Source organism: Macaca thibetana, chromosome 14 (genome assembly GCF_024542745.1).
Source record: "Macaca thibetana thibetana isolate TM-01 chromosome 14, ASM2454274v1, whole genome shotgun sequence".
NCBI lineage: Eukaryota > Metazoa > Chordata > Mammalia > Primates > Cercopithecidae > Macaca > Macaca thibetana.
In genome coordinates, this window is record NC_065591.1 from 106922041 (window position 1) to 106947080 (window position 25040).

Genomic DNA, 25040 nt, shown 5'->3' on the forward strand with positions numbered 1-25040 from the left:
TTGTTAAGAAAAGTCACAGAAGTAATTACACAAGTCAAAATTATTTACTAAATGAAAGCCATTCTTCACCAAGGAGCCTTTATTTATTTTTTATAAAAAAAAAAAAGGGCAAAAATTGGATGATCCCAAGATGGTGAGGACATCATAAAGCAACAACAATGGAATTAGTCGTCAATGATTACAGCTTTTTAATTTTCAACTCAAGAGAGGGCAACCCATATTTTCCTTAGGGTTTTAAATGCACTATAACAACAGCAGTATTTTTGCTCTTTACCGTGCCTTGAATCTGAGATGTCAAAGTACTTTACAAACAAATAACTCGAAACACTCTGGGATTGGGGCTCTTTACAGATGGAGAGCAGGGCCCAGGGAGGAAGTGATTTGCCCAAGGTCACGGCTGAATCAGAGGCACAGCTGGAAACACTACTCATGAATACTGGCTCCTGGAGTCGGCGCTCATCACCATCAGCCTGCCACCTCCCACACACACCAAAACAAAACCCGAACGCCGGAAAACAGCGGCGGGAAGATAAGTCACCTGCCCTCCACAGCCCAGGGTGTCCACACGGACAATCTGCTGTACACATTGGAAGCTGGGTGTGCAGGTCAGATATCTCTACAGATTGCCGTTGCTGGTCCCAGGAGAATCAGTCACTAATGAAAGCTGAAAGTGCACTCTGCGTATTTGGGCAGATCAGCTTTCCATCCTGAACTCCCACGTGTATATATATGTCAGATTCTGGCCTTCCAGGAGGCGTTGATGGTTCATGCGACAGTTTGCTTTGCCCACCTGGCAGGTCTGGTTCTTTTCTGGGGTGGCTCCCTCCAGAGCTTGCTCTATGTGCTCAGAGTTGGAGTGCAAGATTCGGAGAAGAGAGAGTGAGCCAGAGAGAGAGAGGAAAAGAAAAGAAGGAAGACAGAGAAGAGACTGTTTTGAAACCCGTGCAGGCCCTAGAACCTCTTTTTATGAAAGCTCCATTCCACACTATGTCACATACATTACAGTCCCACGTTGAATACAGTTTCTGATTATTTATCAGTTACGTTAGGTTGCAGTTTGCTCATGACAACGTTATGGTTTTGTAGATATTTAATTAAACATTTAATACATTTACAGTGTTCTTGCCTTCCATGGATTTTAGAGCTCATATATATATATATATATATACACACACACACACACATATATATATATACACACACACATATATATATATATATATACACACACACATATATATATATATATTTCTTTCCAGTTCTGAAATATGTTCACAGGCTCTTGAAATGTTTCTAGGGCATAGGCACTGTGCTTTCTGACCTTAATGGAGAAAACAGCTTAGAGAGATAGGAGAAAGGAGACGTGGGGAAAAAATGATGTTGACGATGACAGAGCAAGAAACAAAATTTTAAAAACCAAAACCCAAACAAAAATTCAATGAAGCATACAGAGGTAGTTCTCAAAACTTTAAAATTGCTGGTTAGAAAGAAAAAGGAGACCCAGGGCTTACCAAGGTATTTCTAGGAAAGAGTCAGACACTTGAAAGACCCATCCAACCACGGATGAAAAAAACCTCTCTCTTATTATTCAATAATTTATTGAGCACAGGGCCAGATACTGCACTTGGCTTCGGAGATACACAGCTGGATCAGATACAGTCTCTACTCTCAAGAAATTTACTGTTTTTATTGAGGGAGACAGAAAGGTAAACAAACAGTTCAGATATGTGATAAGGACACAAATTGAGGTAAGCATGAGGAATTGAAAAAGCACAGAGAAGCAACCCGAAGGATGCAGAGACATTGTTAAAAGGCGGAGGACATCCCCTGAATATTCAAAGGCACAGAGGTGGGATAGGGTAGGGGCCAGGGGCCATGGGCAGCGGGGGATCGCAGGGTGACGCTGAAAGGCCAAACTGAGTTGATGGCAGATTGTGAGGATTTGGATTTAGTCTGCAGTCAAAGGTTAACCAAGAGTGGTTTCCTGGCCAGGGAGGGATTGGTGATGGAGCTGGGAGAGGAGGAGGGGAAGCCAGTCCAGAGGCTGCCACATTCCTTTGTTTGAAGGTAAAGGGCCTGGACCAGGTAAGTGACATGGAAATGATGCATTCGGGTCAAGTTTGAGAAGCATTTAGGGGGCAATGGGCAGGAATTGGTAACCACTGGAGGCAAACAACCCAGGTTTCCAGTTTGGGAGACTGATCATGCTATTAATTGAGATAGAATATAAAGGAAGAAGTAGGTTTGGAGGAAGTTTTTCATTTCCCCAAGCCCCAGGATCCTGAAGTGGGTGCCACGCTATGGGGGGTGATGTCCCAAAGATTCCCTTGAAAAGTTGCTGGGGAAACCCAGCAAACATTTAAGGGGTGTAGGGACACAGAGTCCGGATAGGTTACAATTTTCCTTTCAGGTCCCTCTAACCAAGACAGAAACACAGCTCTAGAGGCCCAACACTAGAAATCTGTTCATGCCGCCTCAGAAGAAAGGGGCTTGAAGTGAATAGAGACAGAGAGGGGACGTGATAGATACCGCTAAGGCCACGTGGAGCGCAGGGCGGAGGCTCTGCTGTGATTCATGGTTGAAGGGAGTTTATTGGAAGTTAGCTAATAAAAGCTCCCAGCTACACTCAAGCATCTGTGTTCTCCCTGGCTGGCAACACACCCTACATAATAGTTGGTGTGATGGCAGAGTCGAATGGAGACACAAATATCTATCCATCACACCAAATTCATTGGGTTAAACTCCCATCACCCAGAACTGACCTTTCCTTCCGGAGGAAGTAATGAGCTAGAAATAAGTGCTATCGGAAGCTGAGTCTAAGTAAATCTGCAATCACGGACATTTCAAACGGTAGCCTCCTTCGGTTTGGGCTTTTCAAACAGATGGATGCTCTACCATGAAATTGCCAAGATTAAAAAGAGAACGCTAGTTGAACACACATGGCTGGGGAAATGGCCGGGGCCATCTACAGAGCAGGATTCCCGCATCGTGGCCAGAGACTTGCTCGGCATTCACAGGAGGTAAACAGCCCTGAAGAAAAGCAACTGCATTTCTTTCTTGGTCTTCCATGTTGGCAGAGGGAAGACAAACGAGGACACTCTGGTTTGGGGACGGCATGAATGAACCACACATGTCCATAAATAAACCCGGAGCCCTCCAAACACGCTGCTTGTTTGTTCACACAAAAAAGCCAGCCTGGCAGCCCTCTTGCCGAGCCATGTTCACAGTTGGATCCTTAATGCATTGTGAGTGTTCAATCAAACTTTTAGTGGCGAAACTCTGGGAGCAGAAAGCCAGCTAAGCCCAAATGGTCCCTTTGCTTTTCCGTCTTTTGTGGCTGCCTGGCTGTGCTCTTACGGGTTTTGTTGTCAACAAACTCCTGGCTTGCCTTTGAGCACTCCAAATTATTGAAAATGACTACAGCTTAAGACTGGCAGGATGATTGTTAAAAACAGCCCTGGCATTAATCATAGCTTAAGAGCTTTTGGAAAATGATTCTAATTCAGAAGGGGTGGCTTACAAAGAGGCTTGTCGAAAGCGAAGCAGACATCAAATTCTGAAAGGCACAAAACCTCCTTGGTACCCACACCTGGCTTCTTCTGCAATCCAGCTGGCAGAACTGCATGGGGGGCACGGCTTACCCCACCAGCTAACCCCATCTGAGACCACCTCGGGTTTTCCCCATGAGTCCTGTATCACCCCTACCTCTGATATGGGGACCTTGAGATGGGAGAAACTTGAGGGAGCACCAGCAGTGACAGTCTTCCTGGCAGTCCTGGGACTAAGGAAGAGGTGGCCTTGTTTTCTGTCAACAGTTGGAATGCCTTAGACCAGTGCTAAAATAAACTGTGTGCATAGAGGCAGCTGCGTAGGCAAACACATGGTCAGCATTTGCAAGGAGCCAGGCAGGGCAACGAGCTAATACTTCTGCCTTTTGCCTGCCTGGCACAACAAAGGAGAATGATTTTTGCCATCAGCATTCTCCCTATCGCGGAATCATTGCACAATTTAGTATGATTAATGGTTTCCATTTAGGAGAAGCTAAGAATGAAAACAGTGGGGGAGTGGTGGCACTCGCTGGGGGTGTCTGCGGCTGATACTAGAGTGAAAGGGAGAGAGATCTGGCCGTTGCCTGCCAGCCCGTATCTTCCAACCTTTACTTCCAGGCACGACTGGGGAGACACGGTGGGGCAGAGACACACGGCTTTTGACATGCTTTTGCAGAAACAGTCTGAAAGCGACAACCTTGTGAGGCACTGTTTGCTGTTTCGTTCTTGCATCCTTCCCAATATTTGTGACTGGGAAGCCACTCCCTTTTACCTGCCAAAGGGAGTGCCAATCCCAGGGGTTCCTAACTAAGGGTTGGGTCTGAGAGTGAGCAGGGCACACTGTTGAGGCTAGAGGAACTAACTACACCACTTCTTGACATTCCTCATGGCCACGCGGGGATGCCACACAGGGAGGGAAGGACCCTGCCCTTGTGCTAGGACTGTAGGGGTGGCCTTCAACATAGCCGTCTGTCTCTGGAGCACCCAGCTGATGGTAGACCTAGTCTCAGCTCTCATCGGGTGGCTTTCCTGGGAGCTCTTCTTCTCCCCTCAGTAGCATCCTTTTATTTCCACTTCTGTAGGCATGGCTTCTTTTCAGGTCTTACGGCTGCTGCAGGTAGGTGGTGAGACAAAGGGCGCCATAGCCAGAGACTTGTGGGTGCTGATGGAAACCAACCAGGAAAACACAGAGAATTCAAAAGGGCCTGCATTTTTTTTTTTTTTTTTTAAGCAATAGCCTTTGTAACTGAAGCCAGATAGAGAGAAAATTGGTGATCTTGGCTGGGGCTAACGTGACTCAAGGCCCTTCTCGATGCATTGGTGTCTCTGCAAGGAAATCTATTATTTTCCATAAACTGTCTTAAGCATCTCCCGGGCTACATTTCTGGCTGTGTTAAGAATCAAGTCATCAAGAACAGCTGTGAATGTTATACACTTTCAGCAGCAGCAATGGGCTTTGGCAGGGAAGTAGGAGCAAAAAACCCAAGTAGGACATTTCAGTTGACAGTAATGGCATTTTCCCTTCCTTGTCCAAACGATAAAAGATTCATGTTCCTAATTGCAACACTATAGCTGCCCTCATCACTTTATTCTGGGAGAGGAGGTTAGAGAAAACAGGCCTAGAGAGAGGGAGAGAAAGAGAGAGAGAGAGAGATGGATAGTAATTTCGTCACTAGCTAACAGAGACTGATTAGCGCTGAAGATTCCCTTCCATAGCAATACTTTTTAATCAGGTCTGCTGTGTCTGGGCAAACAGCTTTTGTGGATTAGCTAGACTTGAGCTTGCCAGCATCCGTTGCAAGTTTAAACGATGAAATACACAACTACAGAGAAAACAAACCAAAAAGAGTAATAAAGTCACACATTTCAATATTCAGCAACCATTAAGGGATTTAAATATTTGCTTGCTATTAAAGGCCTGCGTTAGGCTTTTCCAACACCAGCTCTGGAAGACTGAAATATCAATTACGGATCAATTTTCCCCCTAAGTAAACACTAATGCAGGATAAACAGTATTAGAAGATGCAATTGTAACATTGCTGACTTCAGGATGGACTTCCTGCTGGTAACAGCAAGTTTAAGCCTGGTGATTAATTAACCTGAGAAGATAGCACTTAAGGAAGATTTGAGGCGGTCACGTCTGAAATATGACTGTGAACCTGTGCATGTCTGGAGGGCAGCTGAAGTCCCAGGCCCAGAGAACCGGTTGATTTGCCCCTCAGTAGTGGTTCTCACTTTCCCCAGATCAACACTTTGAAGGATTAGGAGGGAGTAAAATGGGAGGCGCAGGTAGGTGTGCATGCATGTGAGAGAAAAAGCAGTAGACAATGTCAGGTTCCTTGTTGGAATTAATTCTGCATTTCAACAGGCAAGGCTCGAGTTGTATTTCCCAGCACTGACCACCAGGGGCAGTAGACATTTTATGTTTATTTGGGAATGAAAAAATTAAAAAAAAAACATAAAAAACAAAACAAAGTTTCCTGTGTACTGAAGAGCCTGGAAGCTGAGGATTGGAAGACTTGAAAACAGAGAAGATTCTTGCTTTCAGGTCTCAGTTCAGGGATGCTCATGTGTAATGATGTGAGAGTGCTGGGGGGGACACTGAATCCTGCAGTTCCTGTTAGAGGCATATTTCAACATTTTGAGATAAACACAAATAAGGCAAGGACTATGGTCTGCATTTTTAAAATATGCCATATTGCATTCTGAAGGCCCCTCACAATATATGATAGAAATACTAAGGCTTTGCTTGGCCATTACCCAAAATGATATTCCCTGATACTGTTCCAGTGGGTCCTTGAGAGTGATGGGGCCAATAGGTCTAAACTCAGGACTGGCTGGCTTGGCTCTTCAAGGCCAACCTGAAAGCTACCTGTAATAAGGATGAACATGCAAACATCAAGGTTTGAAATACAGCATCGGTGGCCCATTCAGATTAAGTGTAACGTAAGGCTCAGGCAGCCCGGTGCTGGACTATTCTCCCTTTAATCATCTGATACTTGCTGGGTGACTACCGCATGCCTGCCAGGGACTTTAATATGGTATTGACCCACAAGGTCATGGATGACGGCCAAGAGTCCCTTCTTTCTTCTCCTGTACAGGGGGCCAGGACATCCAAGTGGTTCAAAAACTATACATGTCTGGCTGTGAATACAGATTTCACCCTGAAGGAATTTGTTTGCCAGTTCTTCATGACAAAGGGCTGGGTATTTGGGATCCTGGCAAAATGGCGTGTTAATCTTGGGCATGATTTTATAATAAAACAGATACCCTCACTTAAGCAGGGTCTGTCTACCTGTAGCACGGTGGCTGCATGGTTTCTTTGAGGCTCTGGTTGACAGAATCAAAGGAGCATTTCTCCATGGAGTAAGTCCACAGCGGTACAAGAATTACATTTCAAGTAGACAGAGGACAGTGAAAGATTGCACCAATTAACACCCGCATATCACCTCAGGGTTCCAGTTGATGTATTTGGAGAATGCCAGGCCAAAACATTTGTGAAGACTCTCTGGAGGAAACGAGGGCCATTTTCACTCTCGTACACAGTCTTCTCAAATGAAGGAGCCGGCAACTTATCAAGATCCTTTGAGCGGGGACTGCTTCTAGCACCTTTTCATTTGCATACCCTGTGGAGCTCGAAAGGTAAATGTGCAGCAGTCATCACCACCTCCTGTTTGCCTCAGCTCAAGGAACTTCTGGGACCCTTTTCTGTAGGGTACAGCTAAACCTGGAGCCTCATGCTGCAGACAAGAGGGAGAGGGGTGGGGAGACTACACATACTGCATGCCACGTGGCTTGGAATAAGTCTGCTAATGAATGGTGAAGAGAAAAGGGTCATTAAACCTTCTAAGTCGTGGTTCGCAAGGGCACGATGTGTCTATATGCACAGGAGCCCGCAGAGCTCCCTCTGAGTAGTGACCACTTCTTCGTAGCCCTGCCTTTTTAGTCACCATTTGCCTCTATCCTGTGACTGACATGTAATGAACGCGTAGTGTGTGCCTGACACCTTTTTGGCTGAGCGCTGACTGCATATCTCACTGATCTTTCCCAACAACCTTCGAGGCTATGGTGATGTCCACCTTGCAGAGCAGGAGACCGAAGCCAGGTAGGCTGGGCTACTCACTGGAGGTTTCACTGCTACATGGTGGGACAGGGATCTGAATGCAGGCAGCCTCACTCTAGTGTGCACTTTTGATCCTTATTCTATTCTATCTCTCTGGGTCTTTTTATAGAGATGCAATGAATGAGTACTCCCCACTGCTCCTTGCCTTCCAGCAGAGGCTGGGAGAGGTCACTGAGGTCTCGACTCCTCTGCCTGGACTTTTTAGTACAGCCACAAGAGCCATCCCACCCTGCACACAGAACTGATTTCTTTCTTCTCCCCATACACATCAGCAGGCTGGCTGGGCTTCTTGCCCTCTGTACTTTTGACTCACATTCCTTCTCCACGAAACCATCCTTTAAGATCCAGCTGGGGTCCCAGCTCCTGCGTGAACCTGTCTGGGGACTCACCAGCCTTCACTGATTTCTCTTCTCCAGAAAATTCCCATAGCACTCTCTGGGCTTCTCTGTGTTCGGTGGGGCACCCATAGCTCAGGGGCACTTCATGTTTTCAGGTGATGTAGCTGATACTCCGCTTGGCCTCCAGAGACCGCCTTATACTTCTCTGCATCCCTCACCATGCTGGACATACAGCAGGTGCTCAGTAACTGCATATCTGATTAACTGAGTTTTTTTTTTTTTTTTAGAGACCAGGCCAGGATGGAAGTGGCCCAAGGGGAGATGCACAGCCTTCAGCCTTTCTGGAGCTTACCTTTGCTTTTCCTATGGAACTTTCCCCATGACATGGCCAAGGGAGAAAAGGGGAACTCAACCACAGCTGGAGGGTGATGGGAAAAGGGCACTTTGGGCCTGGCCAGATATTATCTGCGCATTTATAAGATCAGCCACCATGAAGTGTAAGTCATTGCTCACTTCAGCCTGCAAGGCAAGGACGATGACAACAGAGCAAATCCTCCTGTCTACCCAGGCCTGGAAGTCTCAGCAACCTAAACAGCAAGTGAGAACAATCTTCTGCAGGCAGCCAAGCCAGTCCTCCACAGCTCACGTCTTCTTTTGTGAAAGGAGAGAGAACTTTAAATGAAGAAGGCAGAATGAATTGTTAAGACACAAACTCCCCAAGTAAGAGACAGGTGGAGCAGCCAACACAGGGAAGTTGGTGAGGGTGGGGGGCGGTGAGAGAGGGGATGAGTGTGGGAGACACATCCACGGGAGCGGCCTGTTCCGGCGGGCCCGCCACCACAGCTCGCACACCTGCACAAATCGCTGAGTCCACGTGGGAGCCCAGACTCAGCCACGGCACAGCACCCGGCTCACCTGTCCACTGAGTGGGGAAGAGAACAAGGACAGGAAGGATGAGCGGAGAAGGAGAGAGAGTGCGGCCCCCAGCAACCCAGCTGGCAGCATGTCCTAGCATCTACTGCCAGCGCTCCTGGCCCCGCACACGGTCCTAAGGAGGAAGCTGGGACCAGAGGCCCATCTCTTCTCTCACTCGGCGTCCATAAGAAGTCCATAAAGAGATTAAAGGATCACTTTGTAACATTAATTTTTTTATTAAGAAGACAGATATTTTATAGTACTTCTTTTTTTTCTTTTTTTTTTTGTAAAAATGGTATACATGAACCAATACAAAATGCGAATGGGAACATATGGATATGGAGTTTCTTACACTGTAACATTGTCCATGTACACCTTAAAAACAGAACTGGCCTAAAGGGAAAAATAAGACGTCGGTGTGACTAAAGAACAAGCTTATTTGGCATCAATTATACATCCTTCATTATTTTATATTCCTTTAAAAAACACAAAAAACAAGTTTGTTCTTTCTTCACTCTAAAAAAAGTGATCAACCTGTACAAAGTAATACTCAACAATACATTTCAAACAGTGCACTGTATACTTAAGAAAAAATACATAAACCAATATACAACTAAAATCCATAATTTCCTGTTTTTGCTTTGTTTTATTATTATTTTTTTCCAATGTGTGGGGCCTACACTTTGCAATCTACCTGAGACGGAAAACACCAATCGAAACACAGGAACCTGAGACATGTCAACATTGTAAGCCATAAAGTTACATCAGGAACACTGCACTACTGTACACTTTTCAAAACAGAAAGATGGGAGGTCCCAAAAATGAGATGCCAATTCTGTGAGCAATGGTGTGATTTTTTTTTTGTTTTTGTTTTTGTTTTTTCTAAAAAGAACAACTGAAAAAAGCCTTTCAACAACATGCTAAATGATTCTCACCCTTTGATATGATTATACTATGGTCAGAATGGGTGCTAAGGGCTCGGAATAGAGCTGCAGATGATAAAATTCATTGAAAAAGGGATGTTCATTGTGGCTTTTTGTCTTGGTTAAGTACCTAGGGATAGGAGAGGGATAAATAAAATGCTGCTCAATAATGGATTTTCTTTTACATACCAGTCCGTTCCCAAAAGGCCCCCATATTGCAATGGTTCTATCAAAGGTTAAAATAAAGACAAGAAAAATAAACATGTTTTCAAATAACAAAGAGTTGACACTTTTTCCCCCTTAAATAAATCAGCATAAGTTTTCCACATAATGTAACAATAGTAAAAATGCACCTTGCAAAATCCAAAATTACTCACTGAAAATGTAATAGAATATATATTTATATATATATATAGATCTATCTGTTTTGATGCCATCTTTCCATAGGGACTGTTATCTGGAGTCTGGAGCCTTACCAAACATATGGTAAGAGTTTAGTTTCTGTCCTTCAGGACTACTTCTAGATTTCCTAGACGTTTCAGTGAAAATCCCCACACTTCTTTCTTTAAAACATGTAAATGGTAACATGACTCCTCTACCTTTTCCCGAGGCTCCCCATCTAAGATATGTTCAAGGTCACTGATTTTAGTAGCTATGCACTATGGCTGCCATCATGCGAGGATCAGTAATTTTTGGCAGATGGTTCTTAAGGCTGAGGAAAGAGGCCAAGGCTAGTGTATGAAAGGTAAAAAGATAAAAACACTCACATTTGAGTTTTGATTAAGTAACTGAAAATCCGTACATGCTGATTTTCCACCTCTGCTCTGACCTATCGAGAACTGAGAGCGACAGCAGACCAGTGTGAGAACAATACCGGCCCTTCTTTTGTACCTCCTGCCTTTGTCAAGCCAAATCTGAAGGAATGAAAGTTTCACACAGATTCGAGTTGGAAATCCCAGCATGACAAATATCTGTAATATACAGTACATGCAGGCCACATCCTACTGCCTTCCTAACTAAGCACAAAGGAAAAAAAAAAAAAAAAAAAAAAAAAAAAAAAAAAAAAAAAAAATCAACCCTGTCCCATTCAGTCATTCGCACAACACATGGACTTGCTTTTTCCTACAAATTAGTGAGAAGTAAGGCCGATTGGGAAAGGTGGATGGAATCATTTGGAACAGAAACAACCAGAGCAGAACTATATTTCCCCCCTCCCTACTTCCCCTCCTGTGGCAACTCAAATTTGTCCACTTATATAAAAGGAACAGACCTCACCTGTCAGGTCTGTTTAGGGCATGGAAAAAGGAGGAATCCTTTCCGCCCCAAACCTTTCTGGACAGCGTGGGATATCTATACTGAGCCGTCTACAGATACAGAATTAAAGACAGTGAAATTCAATCTCATTGTGACACACCTCACTTGCAGATAACCCTGTACAGTAATGTAGCTCCACAGCAAACAGAACATTTTCTGAATCACAGTCTAATTTTCTAGTCTTCACTGCTCTAAGTATTTGAAACATGGGCAGCAGCAAAGAGTTTTCATTGTTTGTTCACCCAAATCTTTACGACAACAGAGAAGAATGCATTATGGATACACTAAATTCTGAACTATGAAATCTAAGCTGTGCTGGTTCTCCTTTTATGAAACTGAATTTGGAACAGAAAACAGTTACCACAAGAATAAACAAAAGAAAGTAAAAACAAGAACAGAAAAGGGAAGGAAAAGAGTCTAAGGAATCCCAGCAGGCAAATTCCAAAATGGGAGATTTTGGAAAAAATCCAAAATTGGGGGGAGAGGGAAGGAAATAAATGTGCACAAAGGGGGAAAAAAAAGGAAGGAACGCAACAAACAAACAAAAAACAAGGCACAGAATTTTCTGCAATCTACTGAAACTAAATCCAAGTATCCAAGTTTGACTTGGTAGGAAGAAATAAAAATTAAACAAACAAACAAACAAACAAACAAACAAAAAAAGAGGTGTCAAACAGCAGAATGTACTTTCCAAAGAACATCTTTTTTTTACACAGCAAATCCCAAGCCTTCCCAGTCTCACACCTTTCCACCCATTCATGAAAAAACACACGAATTTCTCGCAAGTTCCAATATCACTGTCTCTTTATCATCTAAATAGGGCCAGTTGGACACCTCATTGAAACAAAAAGGCTGATCTAGATGAAGTACTCTTTCTTTTCTTCAGAGTTGTTCTGTCCTCCTTCTGCATTGATTATAGCTGTGTCTGCGTCTGCTGCGTCATCGGCTCCTTTGGCTTCATGAGTGAAGTATGTACCTGAAAGATGAAGGGGTAAAGCACCGTGACTGTCTGATGGCCTCTGTGTAAAGTGGTACAGAGATGGCAACTTGCTTTATGGCCATCATCAGCCGAAGTGGTGTGCAGGCAGCAGAGGGGAAAAAACAATTGGAAGAAGAGAGCGGGGTGGGTGAGACAAATGGGGATCCGGGGGTTCCAAAGGCACCACTCCAACTGAACCGCTGCGATATAATTCAGCAAATGAGACATTAGAGCAGTGATTATGACCAGAGGATGTCAGCAGAAGAAGACGTGAGTGGGAGCTAAAAATGCAGAAAGCTGGAGAGCTGCTGACTAATGTATAAACAGTAAACACCAATGACCAATGACCAGATACGTGCACGTACATGGTTAAAGACCAAAGCAAGGAAGAGCAATTAGCCAATAAATGAATTAGGGCCCTGATGATGCTTCTGTTGTCATCTCAACTCATTTATTTGAACCACAGTCCCCTGTCTATATGAATCGTGATTGCCTACCCATAGGTGAGAATGTGCTTGAACTTGCACAAGTATGTTTGATTTTTCTATGTCTTCCATTTCAGAGTGAGGTTCCAGATTGAGAAAGAATTTGACATTATAATGGCTGGGATCAAGGTTTCGGATCTGTCTTAATGAGCAAGGGAGTCTCTCTCATCATGTAACTCTAGCCTGGACCCGGATTCATGGATTTGCTAATTGGCACAGCCACTTTATAATGACAATAGACAGACGTTACAAAGTTGGGGACACTCTTATCACCAGATCCCAACAGTTTACATGGAGAACGACAAAGACTGCGCCTCAGTATGCTATACAGGTAGAACTTAAACTGCCTGCCATAATCAAATACTCTTCCTCCCGTTACATACTGTATTCCTGAAGAGTCTTCTATTTAAAAAGATTGAGACATTTGCTATATTTTCAGGTTTTCAAAGTGACAAATCTGAGAAAGCAAGTGGTCAAACGCTTCTCGGTATCCTTTTTTCTTGCTGTAGAGTGACACACATGTTCCCCTCCCCTGGTCCTTCACAGCTGCTGCTCAGACACTGCCCTGCTCTCTGGCCTTACCTCCTGTCTCTATCAAGCTTACCACCGAGAGGCTGGGAGTTCTTGGCCAAACAGACTGCCTCCTGAGTGCGGGCAGAGGGCGAAGTATGGACAGCTCTGATCGTCCTAAACTGTTTTATGCTTGAGACAGGCACTCTGTATCCTAAAGGTGCTTATGTACCTTAGACCTCCACTGCTGTGCTCAAGGGACCTTCCCGCAAACCCAAGTTCAACAGTCAAGCAGTATGCAAGCACCTAGAAAACCCTGTAAGCTCATTGCACAGTGCTTGAGAAAAATAACTGAGAGAGACAGGGGCGGACAAAGAAAAGGAAGAATAAATTACCAAGAGGGGAGAAGAGGATCAGAGCAGCATGGGGCAGAGAGGAGGGGCATTGGAAAAGATGATTGCCCATCCAGACTGCACAGTTGATAAGTGTGATGATTAATGGCAATTTAAATCAATTGCACTGATAATTTTAAAAATACATATTTATGCGGCTTTTAAGGCAAAAAAATTGTCTTTAACCTGGGCACATCAAACTAAGGCAGAGCCATTGTGACCAGCTTACACAGAGTCTGGGGACAGGGGACAGGGGGAAATCCTCTGCCTCCCAGAAAACAGGTTGTGGATGTGGTTTTTCCATGTTTATCCTTTGGGGGTTCATGCCACATCTTGCACACCAGCCTCTATCATTTTTCATCTATCCCCAATTATGGATGGCGGAATAACAACTCTACAGAGCTTTGTATTTAGAGAAAATCCGAATCAAGGAGTGCTACTCATCAACTCCCAGAGTCCTAATCAGCGGCTGATAAGATTTCTGTTTTTTTTTTTTTTTTTCTCTTCCAGTTTCAGGAATCAGATAGGCCGTGTGGCCACATATATCAAATTGTCTATCAAGGACAACCGCGTAAAGTCCCCAAAGGCAGAAGCTGTGGGGACATGCTGCTCCTGCCTGCTGAAGCCTTGCTTACCTTTATGTCTGGCAAAATAGCGCCCCAGAATGATGAGCAAGCACAGCATGGCGAACACCACCACCGCCACGACGCCACCGATCACGGCATGATCCACTGCCCTGATCGACCCTTCTTCACCTGCTCGGGAATCTGTTGAAATCAGAAGAGGAATAGGGATGTAGAGTTTATTACAAGGCACCAGAAGCCCTGGCGACACTGTCTCCAGGGTCAGAGGGTCACCTTCTTTTTAATGGAGGAGTCAGAGAGAACAAGCGAGATGGATCAAGTTACACTGAAGTTACACTGAGGGAACAGGCTGACCTGTCCAGTGCTGAATTGATCTGTTCTCCCCACAAGGCAATTTCATGATAAGCAGCATAGGAGGGTTAATGCATGTGGAACAAGCTTAGGGAGGCAGGGAAGGAAGAAATAGTCTATCCGGCCCTGAACTAGTCTTGGCGTCCACTCGATCTGTATCCAGTTGCAGAGCCTAATTAAGGAGGCTGACCTGACTATTTGAGGGTGCTCTGAATGACACCTTTAGGCAACAGGAAGATAAAGCATCTTTCTATAGATGCCCAATGACTTTTATTCCCTGATAGATCAGGGATATGCATAGGAAAAGTAAGGTGCTCAAAAGCCACAGCTGCCTAGAGATAAAACAAGGATTATAAGACTAAAGACAAATGACAGCCTTGCTACATTTAGGATGTACGAGGGAGTAAGCCTCAATTTAAAACCTAAAAACCTATTTCAAAAGAGACAGCAAGGAATAATTGTCCATTGCCACCGACGGTTTTTATTTTATTTATTTAACACCTTGCAATGCAATTAATTTTCCTTTATAAGCATCACTCCCTCAGGATGTCTTCTTCCGACTGAGGAACGACATGTTTGGCTGGGGAACAACTCCAAAATGAACCCAGAATGAGCTATGGCGATGCAGAATGGATGTATGGTAGTGTAAACAATTTTAATTTAGGAGTGTGGCTACATCACCCCTTGCTGAAATCCTAATGGCATCCGAGATTTATAATGCAGTAAAAAACAATTATTCTCCTGTTGATTAATACATTAACATTTTGGAGTGGAAGCTAAACCATTGTCTTTTTTTTTTATTGAGTCAAGTACGACACCTCCATTAAAATGATTTACTAGCTGTACCTTACAATTTAAGCACAGCAGCAACAGAAACGGTAAAAATCTTTTAACTTTACATGATTTGTGAAGTCATATGTGAAGGATTTACCATTTGAATCTTTCAGTACAAGAAGCACATGGCCTATAAATCTGTCCCCCTTGCAGTTGCTGGACGCCTAAGAGAAATGCATTTCACCAGGAAGACTGAGAGTGCAAATTCAAGTCAATTTTTAAGAAAGATTTATCTCTGTCTCTCTCCAAAGAACAGAGCAAATCTCTGAAGCCTCCACCTCTAATAATATTTGAAGTTTATCGATCAAGTGTACAGATCCGTGACAGCTAAAGGTAATGGTGCTCTTTTGAGCCGAAACCTGATACAACGCTTTCGGCAGGAGGGCATGATTTACGCTTTCTATCGATATTTCCAATTCTGCTCTGAGATTAAGTACTGAAGGATGTGGGGAAATAACTCGTGACTGAGGGTTCCATGAAAAGTGCTTTAATTAAAAGAGTTTAAATTTTAAAATGGAGTATTTAAAGTGTTTCATTATCTTTGAAAGGACTACAGAAAAACCAAAACCCAAACCCAAACAGAAATGCCAAATCAGAGGCAGCAGCAGGTCGCCTAGGACAACAGGATGATGGGAGTTTAATTGGAGAAGGGAGCTGGGTTGGAGGCAGAGTGCACTGCAGCCAATTAGCCCGCTCCGAGCTGAGCGAGCCCCTCCAGCAACGTGTCTAATAAGCTCAACTTGAAACGTGGTGGAGAGGAATCTCCCTCCTCAGCCAAAAGTGTTGCCGACCGCAGATGCTACAGCCCCCATTGTCTTGAAAGTCATTTCAACAAGGCAGAACTCAGCCAAGGGAAGTTGGTTTTTTTTCGTTGGTTTTTTTTTTTCTTTTTTCTTTTTTTTCCTTTTTAGAAACGACAGAGCTCGTTGAAGGGGAGCATTCCCCGTAGGGTGCTGCTGGACACGGGGTGTCTGCTGGAGGAGGGCGCTTGACACACTGGAGATGTTCACTCCAACTGCACACATGCAAAAGAGTAACAGAAAAGCCAGCAAGTTGTGTTTTCCTTAGGGAGCTGTCAAAACAGGGAATTTTGTGAGAATGAGAATTAACTCATCTCCAATGGCCATGAGCCTCAGACCTATTAAAATTTATGTCTTTCGACGAACTCTGTGTGTCTTAAAATTGAAGTGAGACTAGACATTGAGGACAGGGGAAAGTTAGGCACAAGAGGCAAGAGGTGAAGAGAGGTTCTAGGAAGACTGAGAACAGAGAGAAGCTTCGAGAAGCTGTCCAGGACAGTTCTAACCCATTTAGGGGAAGGCACTCTTGTCCACTCTTAATAAACCACCTCCTCTCCATGCCTAGACAAAGGGATATTCTGGAAGCCTGAGGGAGGACGGGGGAGGGGAGAGACAGAGAGAGAGGCTCTGTGACAAAAAAACAACAAAAACCTCCTCCAAACAAAAAGATCTCACAAGGTATGTATCTGTGAGATTTCTTGAGCCAGAACTCCTTACTTGACCTTTGCCCTCCATGAACTTTGAGCTAAATATGCTCAGTGTTGCTATTTTTCCCTGCACTTTGCCCAAATTAAACTAGAACCTTAGATCTTCTAGTTACCTTCCCCACCCTCAAGGACATGCATATTTTACAGATACTTATTTATAAGGGTAATCTCTCCAGCTATCTTCTGATACTCACTTTGATCAGAAAGTTTACTACCACCAGTTAATCACCAAGACATTTCTCCTGCCTTCAATTACTGCAGATGGACACAGAAGGTAACTGATGTTTAATTTACAGGGAGCACTGCCGGTTACGAGCGCCTCACGCCTCTTCCCACCCCCACTCCCACCTCCTGGGTTTACGTGGGAGGTGTTAATAGAGTTGTGCCTGTTCACTGAGTGCCTCTGTCTTGGCCTTCCCTATGAAAAGCATAGCTGTTTCTGGAGTCATCTCAGTCCGTTCTTTCATTTCCACGTGTGGGGAGGGTGGGTGAGTGTTCATAATGCTATGGATTAGCTCAAGGCAGCAGGGCCGGGGTGAGCTGCCTGCACCTGCGGGCTGTGCTGCACTCATGACATGAAGCAGCCCTGCAAGATGCCGCCCAGGAGGGCACTGGGCTACTGGAGTCGCACGAAAACCAGAAACGTAAGGAAATACTGAGCACTAAGAGAAGCATGGCTCCGACAAAGTCTGTCAGCTGCTTGACCTTTCCTTCCATTCCCAAGGCAAGGACTCTGACCAATTCCATGATAAATGACTTCTTAGTGGCAAAGCTATGGGTTTCCCCATGAGCCACAGATCCTGGTCGTGTAGGGTGCAGACCCCGTCATTCAGGTCCCACGAAGTGCTGGCTTTCCTGGGGACATCCTCTTCAGATTCCCGGCTCATTTTCTGAATCGGGTGGGCAAGGAAACCAGAGGCAGATTCTACAGCTGCCCCCAGCTTGTCAATTGAAAAATAAATGTGGGAGTGGAAAGCACTTTTAAACACACCTGATGCTCAGGCATATGGATATCACTTCGGTTTAGAAAGTCACGTTTCCTTGTTCCCTAAGAGGCTACAAGTGTTCCTCTTACTAGTAACAGGTGTTTCTGGGCCTAAGTTCTGCCTCATCATCCTGAAAAGTAAAGCCATATTTTTGCTTGGTGAATGGTTACAGCATAAAGGTCATTCCAGCCTCAAAGAACCAAGCATGATTACATAACACAGTTCAACTGGAGTTAAGAATCTCATCCAAATCATTTCACATGTGACCTCAGGTGAATTAGGCCTAGTCGTTGAATGATTGACTTGCAGATGAACCCTGTAAACGTTATTGTGTATCACTCTGTCACCCTTCACTCCTCAGAGGTAGAAAGCTTGGTGTCCTTTTGGCAAAGAGACTGACCTTGGACTCTGTGTAGCCGGGGGCTTCAGGGTGGGCAGGCGGCAGTTCCAGAGAGGTGTTCCTGACAGCTCGCAGTTGTGATACAACCCTCCCTGCCTGTCCTGTCCCATCCTGCAGTCACTTCCATGGCTCTAAGTGTGACAGATAAATCCTGAGCTGTTTAGTATTCGTGAGTTAGCTTTTCTTTTGGCAAAAAGCTGAAACAACTTGGCTCCAGGTGAGAGTTTACAAGCTGCTTGCAGAATGTTAAGTTGGCCACTACTGCTTGGGTCACAGCTTCAACAACCCTGGGCTCGCTTTACCATCTTAGAAATTGTGGGACAGAAAAATTTCAAAGAAACTCCCAAGAGTGATGCCCCAAACTGCTCAGATTTCTTTACCTTGGGCCAGTTGACCTGGCCCGATCCACTCCTCATGGGCAATATGAAGGGGGAAGTTCTAAAGGCAGTAGTTCCCTAGGGCCTGACAAGAAAGGTGACTGCTAGTGAAACTTCAGTCTCCTTCCCCCTCCTTCTAGACTTTTCTTTCTCTACTTGCTTTCACTCCTCAACCTCCTTGCCAGAGTCGTCTTAAACGCAGCACTCTGGCAGCCATGCTGCCTGTATTAAACAGGGCTCTGCAAGAGATCCTGGTTTCTATGGCTACTTTACCACCTGGCATGAGATGTGTAGCATAAACTGCCATGCAAATGCCATAATCATGGATCTGTGATAAGCCTAGAAGGCTCTGCTGCCAAAGCAGGGATCCATGGATAACTGGAGAGTGGCTAGTACATCCTAGACAAGCTCCTGGCAAATAGGGACTTTGGCAGAAGGACTCACTGAGCGGAACCTTCACTGCAACTGCTGCCTGCCCACCCTGAAGCCCTCGGCTATAGAGTCCAAGGTCAGTCTTTTTGCCAAAAGGACACCAAGCTTTCTGAGGAGGAGTGAAGGGTGACACAGTGATACACAATAAAGTATGCAGCATGAGGCATGACAGCCACACTGCACTGGGTCCCCCTCACATCTCCAACATCCCTGGCTCAGACTGTAAGGCACATTTAGCAACATGGTGCTTAAACGCACACTTTAACTCTTTTCATAGGTCATAAACTACCTTCTCTCTCATCTTTAACATTTAAGCCATGGGGAGGTTCTAATATTAGTTCTCCTACTTCTATTTAGCGACAGTTCGGATGCTCAGGGTTCTGTGCTTCCCCCATCCGTGGATGACTGGAGGAAAAGAATTGTTGCTGACGTTTTGCAACAGTTCTGTTACAAGGCTCAGTTTTAGCTTCTTTCCTGGGCGGGGATCTTGCTGGGCAAGTCAGTTTAATTAAAAACTCTCAGAACCGGTGTTTGTAATGGAAATGCTGCCTCCAGATTCCTAGGGTTGTAGGGATTAGTCTATCTCAGAGAGAGCTTACTGACTATGATGTCATTTGTTACTTCTTGCTAGGAAGAAAGAAAAAGCCTGGTAATGGATTTCCCAAATCTGAAGCAAAACCATAATCTGACCTAAAAAAAAATTACACTCAAGAAAACCTGGCACCATCTGAAAAATGTAGCTACCCATTGTCATCATCTATTGTAGCTCCCGTCCATGGCAACAAAAATAAGTGTGCATTTTAAAAAGCACAACTTTATTACTGAAGGGGAACAAACTGAATGGCATGCGCTGACAAAATGCCACATTATTTGCTAATCCTAATATGTTATTCTTCTTTAAGATTTGCTTTTCTCAGCACCAATTCAATTATAGATGCTACAAATCCTTCTGACATTTAATTCCCTCTTGTCAGAGAGTAGTAAATGTATACAGTACATGCACAGCTTTCCCATTAAGATGTTAATATATATTGGAGCACACTAGCCTTTATGCAGCATAACCTTTCTTTTCTGTCTTCTTAGAAAGTGGACGAGAAGGAATAAACGTAAAGCAAGAAAATCATGAAGACGCCCATATAGCATCCCAGGCATCTAATACTACACGTCAGCTGCATTCAATTCTAGCAATGTAACTGCATCTATACTAACGTTTCAAAGGAGCTATGTTAAGCTACTTAAAGGAAAACTGCAGTGATCATCCTCATTGTGCCACCCAGAGCTCAGTATGTGTTCATTTAAATTAGAAGTACTGCACACAGACTTTGGCTGTACCTTGTCACTACTCAGTGATCAGGACTCAGGGCTCTCTTAGACTATCACTGGCTACATTGCTTTCCAGAAACAGGCCTGAACAGGGATCGAGCTAGGAGCTCATCTCCTGCATGGCCCACTGGAAAGAGCACTGGACTTGCTGTCATTTCTGGGACAGAACTTGAGATTCGTTACTTTTCTCTGTGACTTCAGGCAGGTCAATGAGGCACTCTGAGCCACTGAGTACAATTACGTACTTCACATGGTCATTTTGAGTGGCCACTGTTTTCCTGAAAATGGAAGTGCCTATCTGGCTCAGGGCTTGGCATATCATAGGGACTCAATGTTTGCCAAATTCAAATCTTCTGTATTAGAGCCTAAGGAGGGCTTTTCCAGTTCTTATCACCGACCCAAGGCAAATAATTACCAGTTGGTTAGGGGTAAGCATGGTACTGCATACTCAGCATTACCCACACATGGTAAGATGCCCAATAAACACTTACTGAGTTGAAGTCACCAAGTTCTTTCTTTTCATTTGTACAGAATTGACAAACTGTGTAACTAATGGCCTAGCTGTCCTTTATGAAGGTCAAGGCTGTGGGCCTGGCAGCTGAAGGCCATCTGATTCAAGTTGCGATTCAGGTGTATACCATTTGAGTATCAGGATATTAAATACTATTGTCAGCTAAATATGAAAACAAGTGTTTTGGGATTTTTCTTGATTTTTTTCCCCTCTCAAATTCCTTGATTTAGTTAATTTAACCGTGAGGGGAAATAACTTGATCCAACAGGATGCAAGATTTCTCCCAAGGCATTTAGCATCACCAGAGACACCAAAAGTCATGCTTGAGTCCACTCTGTTCATCTCATGATAGCACAGATTTAGAAACGTGATCGTCTTTTCCACTTTAAGCAACAGGAAGGCACTGAGGATGACACCAGAGTTTCCCTTAAAGGAATATACGCCTGATAAAGAGGACAATTGTCAAGTATTTCCAAACATACATTTCCCACTAGAATCTCTCTCTGGAGAAAGATGCTTCAGTGGACCTCAGGCATTTGGGGGTGTGAGGAGGATGGATTAATGAATATGGTGAAGTCACCCCAAAGCAGTGTCCAACCTGTAGAACTAGAATTCGCACTTTGCACCGTGGCCTGCCAGCTTTTTAACTTTGGAGGAAAAGTTCCCATTGGATGGTCTCCTCCCTTCCCATGGTGGAAACAGGAGCATGTTGGATTATGGGGAAGATCAGCAGCAGGATGCAGTTCAAACACATCGTGGGGAAGTCACGGGTGAGCTGGCGTGGACCCAATGTGATTTCTTCAGTCTACTGCCTTGTATGAAACTGAATTTTAAAAGGGAATTGACATGGTTTAACCTTTTCCAGCCATCACTTTCCCATGGCACTTAGGGTCACCCTAAGTGATCCCATAATTTAGGGGAATCAGTGGGACAATAGCACTGAGGTACCAGAGCAGAGTTTAGGTCTATCTTTAAGGAGAAAGAGCTTGATTTGATGCTGGGAAAAAAAATCTTCCCAGGTTAGTCAGCACATTGCTCTATGCCTGATGGGCTGTAGACAGCCTGACTTTTCCCTCATTTCCCGGATGCCCACACTGAATTCAAAAGGGTCAAGAGGATTACCAAAGGCCCCAGCACACAGCAAGCTGTGGATTTCACAGGGGGAAGGGCGGCCCCTGCAAACCAAACTCCTCTATTTCCTCCAGAGCCAGGAAGACCCATGCTTCACTTCTCACCATCTCCTAAGCAAACCGTTTAACCGTTTGAGCCCCAGTTTCCTCATTTATAAATGGAGACTAAGAGCCCTTCCTTAACAGTCTCGTGAGATTTTCATGAAAATCTTCTATAACTGCCTCATTCTCATCTATCTGGGTCTTCCTGTCCCAAAGGTCTTCCCTGGCGAACTTTTCTAAACCGGCCTCCACCTTCTTCCAGCCCAGCCCTCACTTCCACTTTATCTAGTTTTATTGTTTCACAGCATTTGTCACTGTCCAAGATTAACTTGTGTTTTGAGTCTGTCTCCCTTAGTAGTGTGTCGCCGTAGGAGAGCAGGGGCCCTGGCTCCTGGAAGCCACGGCAGCTCCAGCTCCTGTTGGTCTTGTTCACTGCTGCATCCCTGGTGCCCAGCCCAGAGCCCAGCGCACGGAGCTCAAATAATTTTGTTGAATGAATAAAGATCAAACGAAGTAAAGTGTGCGAAAGAGCTTTCTAAGTTACAAAGTAAGATACAGATACAAGCCATATCATGCCACACTTTAGATTTATGGGCCATAACTTAAATATATCTATGTAGCCCATCTGGTTTTTAGTATTTTATTATCATGACTGTTGTCATTACTCTACCAAGGGAATAAAATAGCCTGTTTGCCAAATCTGGGCCATTCTTTATGTGGGGGTTAGGAAAGAGTTTCCCCTAAATGGTACAGCTACTGACAGTTTCTCACACACATTTCAAGCAAGTTTAGCCAGGACTTAAGACACTCCTAGTAACTGGAAGGCCATATATCCCCACCCCCAGGACTGATAATCTAAATCAAAAGACCTTTAAGTGCTCCTATTATCAAAATGTAGATTTTGTTGTTGTTGTTGTTTTTGAGATGGAGTCTCTTTCTGTTGCCCAGGCTGGAGTGCAGTGGCCTCATCTCGGCTTACTACAACCTCCGCCTCCTTGTTCAAGCAATTCTCCCGAGTCAACACCCCCACCCCCAAGTAGCTGGGACTACAGGTGCATGCCACCGTGCCTGGCTAATTTTTGTGTTTTTAGTAGAGCTGGGGTTTCGCCAGGTTGGCCAGGCTGAACTCCTGACCTCAAGTGATCCACCCGCCTCAGCCTCCCAAAGTGCTGGGATTACAGGTGTGAGTCACCGTGCCCAGCTAAATGTAGGCTATATTTTGAAGTCATGTTTCTTGTATAATCCATTTAGGGGACTGCAGTTGGTTCAACTAGATTCCTACTAACACCTGATGAGGGTTAGCAAAGCCATTTAGAATTGCCCTCTGAGGCCCATGCTTTTTTTTTTTGGATCGTGAGGGAGATGTTGCAGGAGTTTTCCAGATCACTTTCTTGTTTGTAGGGCAAGAGCTGAAAACATGTTTTGAGGAATCATGACAGCTCTGGAATTTCTTGTCAGTGCCTTTGCTTCCAAAGCAGAAGACTGATGGACTTCTTGAACTGTGCTGGAAGGCCATTTTCTGGCACACTGTATATTTACCACCTCACTCCGCTAAACAGTTCCCCAAGGCCCCTCCACTGCGGAAGGGAGAGAGGCAGTTGGAGACATTTTGAAAAAGTTTTAAAATAAAATAGAAGGATAAATATGCTTAAAGCTATTCTATTCCACATGGGTGGCAATCACCACCAGCTGTCACCAGGAAACAGCAGATGTAATTGATAAAACAATTCAAAACTCTTATGGATCCATCATCAATAAAGTTAACACCCAAAAAGTAAATGAAAGGGTTCAAAGTAGAACTGGATAAGCTCCCCAGGCCTGCCAATAATTAAATCACTGAACTACACACGAGCATAATTTCTTTATGCAGATTAAAGAGGAGGATCAGCTGGGCAACTTGCTTTGCTGGGTGAGAATGGAGCACCATATACCATATGTTGCTTATGAAATTGTCATTAACGAAGGTAGCACTGGTGTGTGGGGGAGGTCGGGGCAAAGGGGACAAAAGGAAGAGAGACCATCATTATTTGGATGGAAATTGAGTACATAACATTTATCCATAATATGGAAAGGATGAAATTTCTACCCCGATGCAGCAGGGAATGGATGATGATATTATTCATTACCACAGTTTAGCATTAAATGTGCAACACCTACTCTAATTTATTGATGGACTGTTTAAGATGGGTGTTAACCTGTTTGTCTTGTATTATAATTGAATTCAGTCTCTAGGCTACAGAAATTTGAGAAGTTCATCCTTTCTCAATCAATATGCTCCCCTTCAGTGACCCATTTCAAGACAGCTTCATAAAAATAATGTATTTTGTTTTAATAAATTTAAACACTATGACAGCTGCTCAATTTTTATTGGTTGTTTTTTTTCCCTTCAGATGTCTCTTGGCTGCTGAGTGAAGCCAAGCTCACAATCAATAGTAATTGATTAATCAGCATCTCCTTTGAACAAAGGTGCTAATCAGTTTTTGATTAGTTCATCAAACCAGATGCAAAGGCAGCCCGGCCCAGCCTGATAGTTCATCAGTGTTCTACATGACTTACGGCTCCTGAGCAATATATGACTGCAGCGTTCCTGGAGGGAGTGGGGGAGGGGATAACATAATTATTAATTTAACCGAATTATTATGAACACAAACAGTTGTTGGTTTATTGCTCCTGACTTGGGTGATTGATAGAACTGCAGCAGGGGCCCATCTGACATGGCGCAGTGCTGAGGCCCAGAGTATTCCTAATTGATGGTGCTGGTGGAAGGGGTGGATGGCTGATTCAGTCACATTTTCCTAAAGAGGAGAAAAATGACTTTTGCATATCTGAGTGATCCTTGTCTGGCTATTGTGCCAAAGAGGAATCAGGGCCAACACACCCTACAGCTTTCTTAGGATCTTTGAGAAGATCCAATTGCCAGGGCTACTGTGTCTAAGAGAGTTGTTTTCTTTACAGTCAATCAGAACTGAGGCTGTCTATCACCAGAAATGCAAGCAGAAACTGCTTACTTCCAGCATCACATGTTAAGCGGTGAGA

The 25040-nt window shown here is 44.3% G+C and overlaps 1 protein-coding gene across 6 annotated transcripts in view; it reads right to left on the reverse strand.

Moving 5' to 3' along the window:
* Positions 1-9144: 9144 nt before the first annotated feature.
* Positions 9145-25040, reverse strand: part of CADM1 (cell adhesion molecule 1) — a 333283-nt gene continuing 317387 nt past the window's right edge. For all 6 annotated transcript variants that reach the window (XM_050758857.1, XM_050758852.1, XM_050758856.1 and 3 more), the window contains 2 exons: positions 14163-14294; positions 9145-12137 (listed from right to left, as the gene is read on the reverse strand). In XM_050758857.1, the coding sequence (XP_050614814.1) occupies positions 12019-12137; positions 14163-14294 (251 nt within the window). In that variant the 3' untranslated portion in view covers positions 9145-12018. The remainder of the gene's footprint in view (positions 12138-14162; positions 14295-25040) is intronic.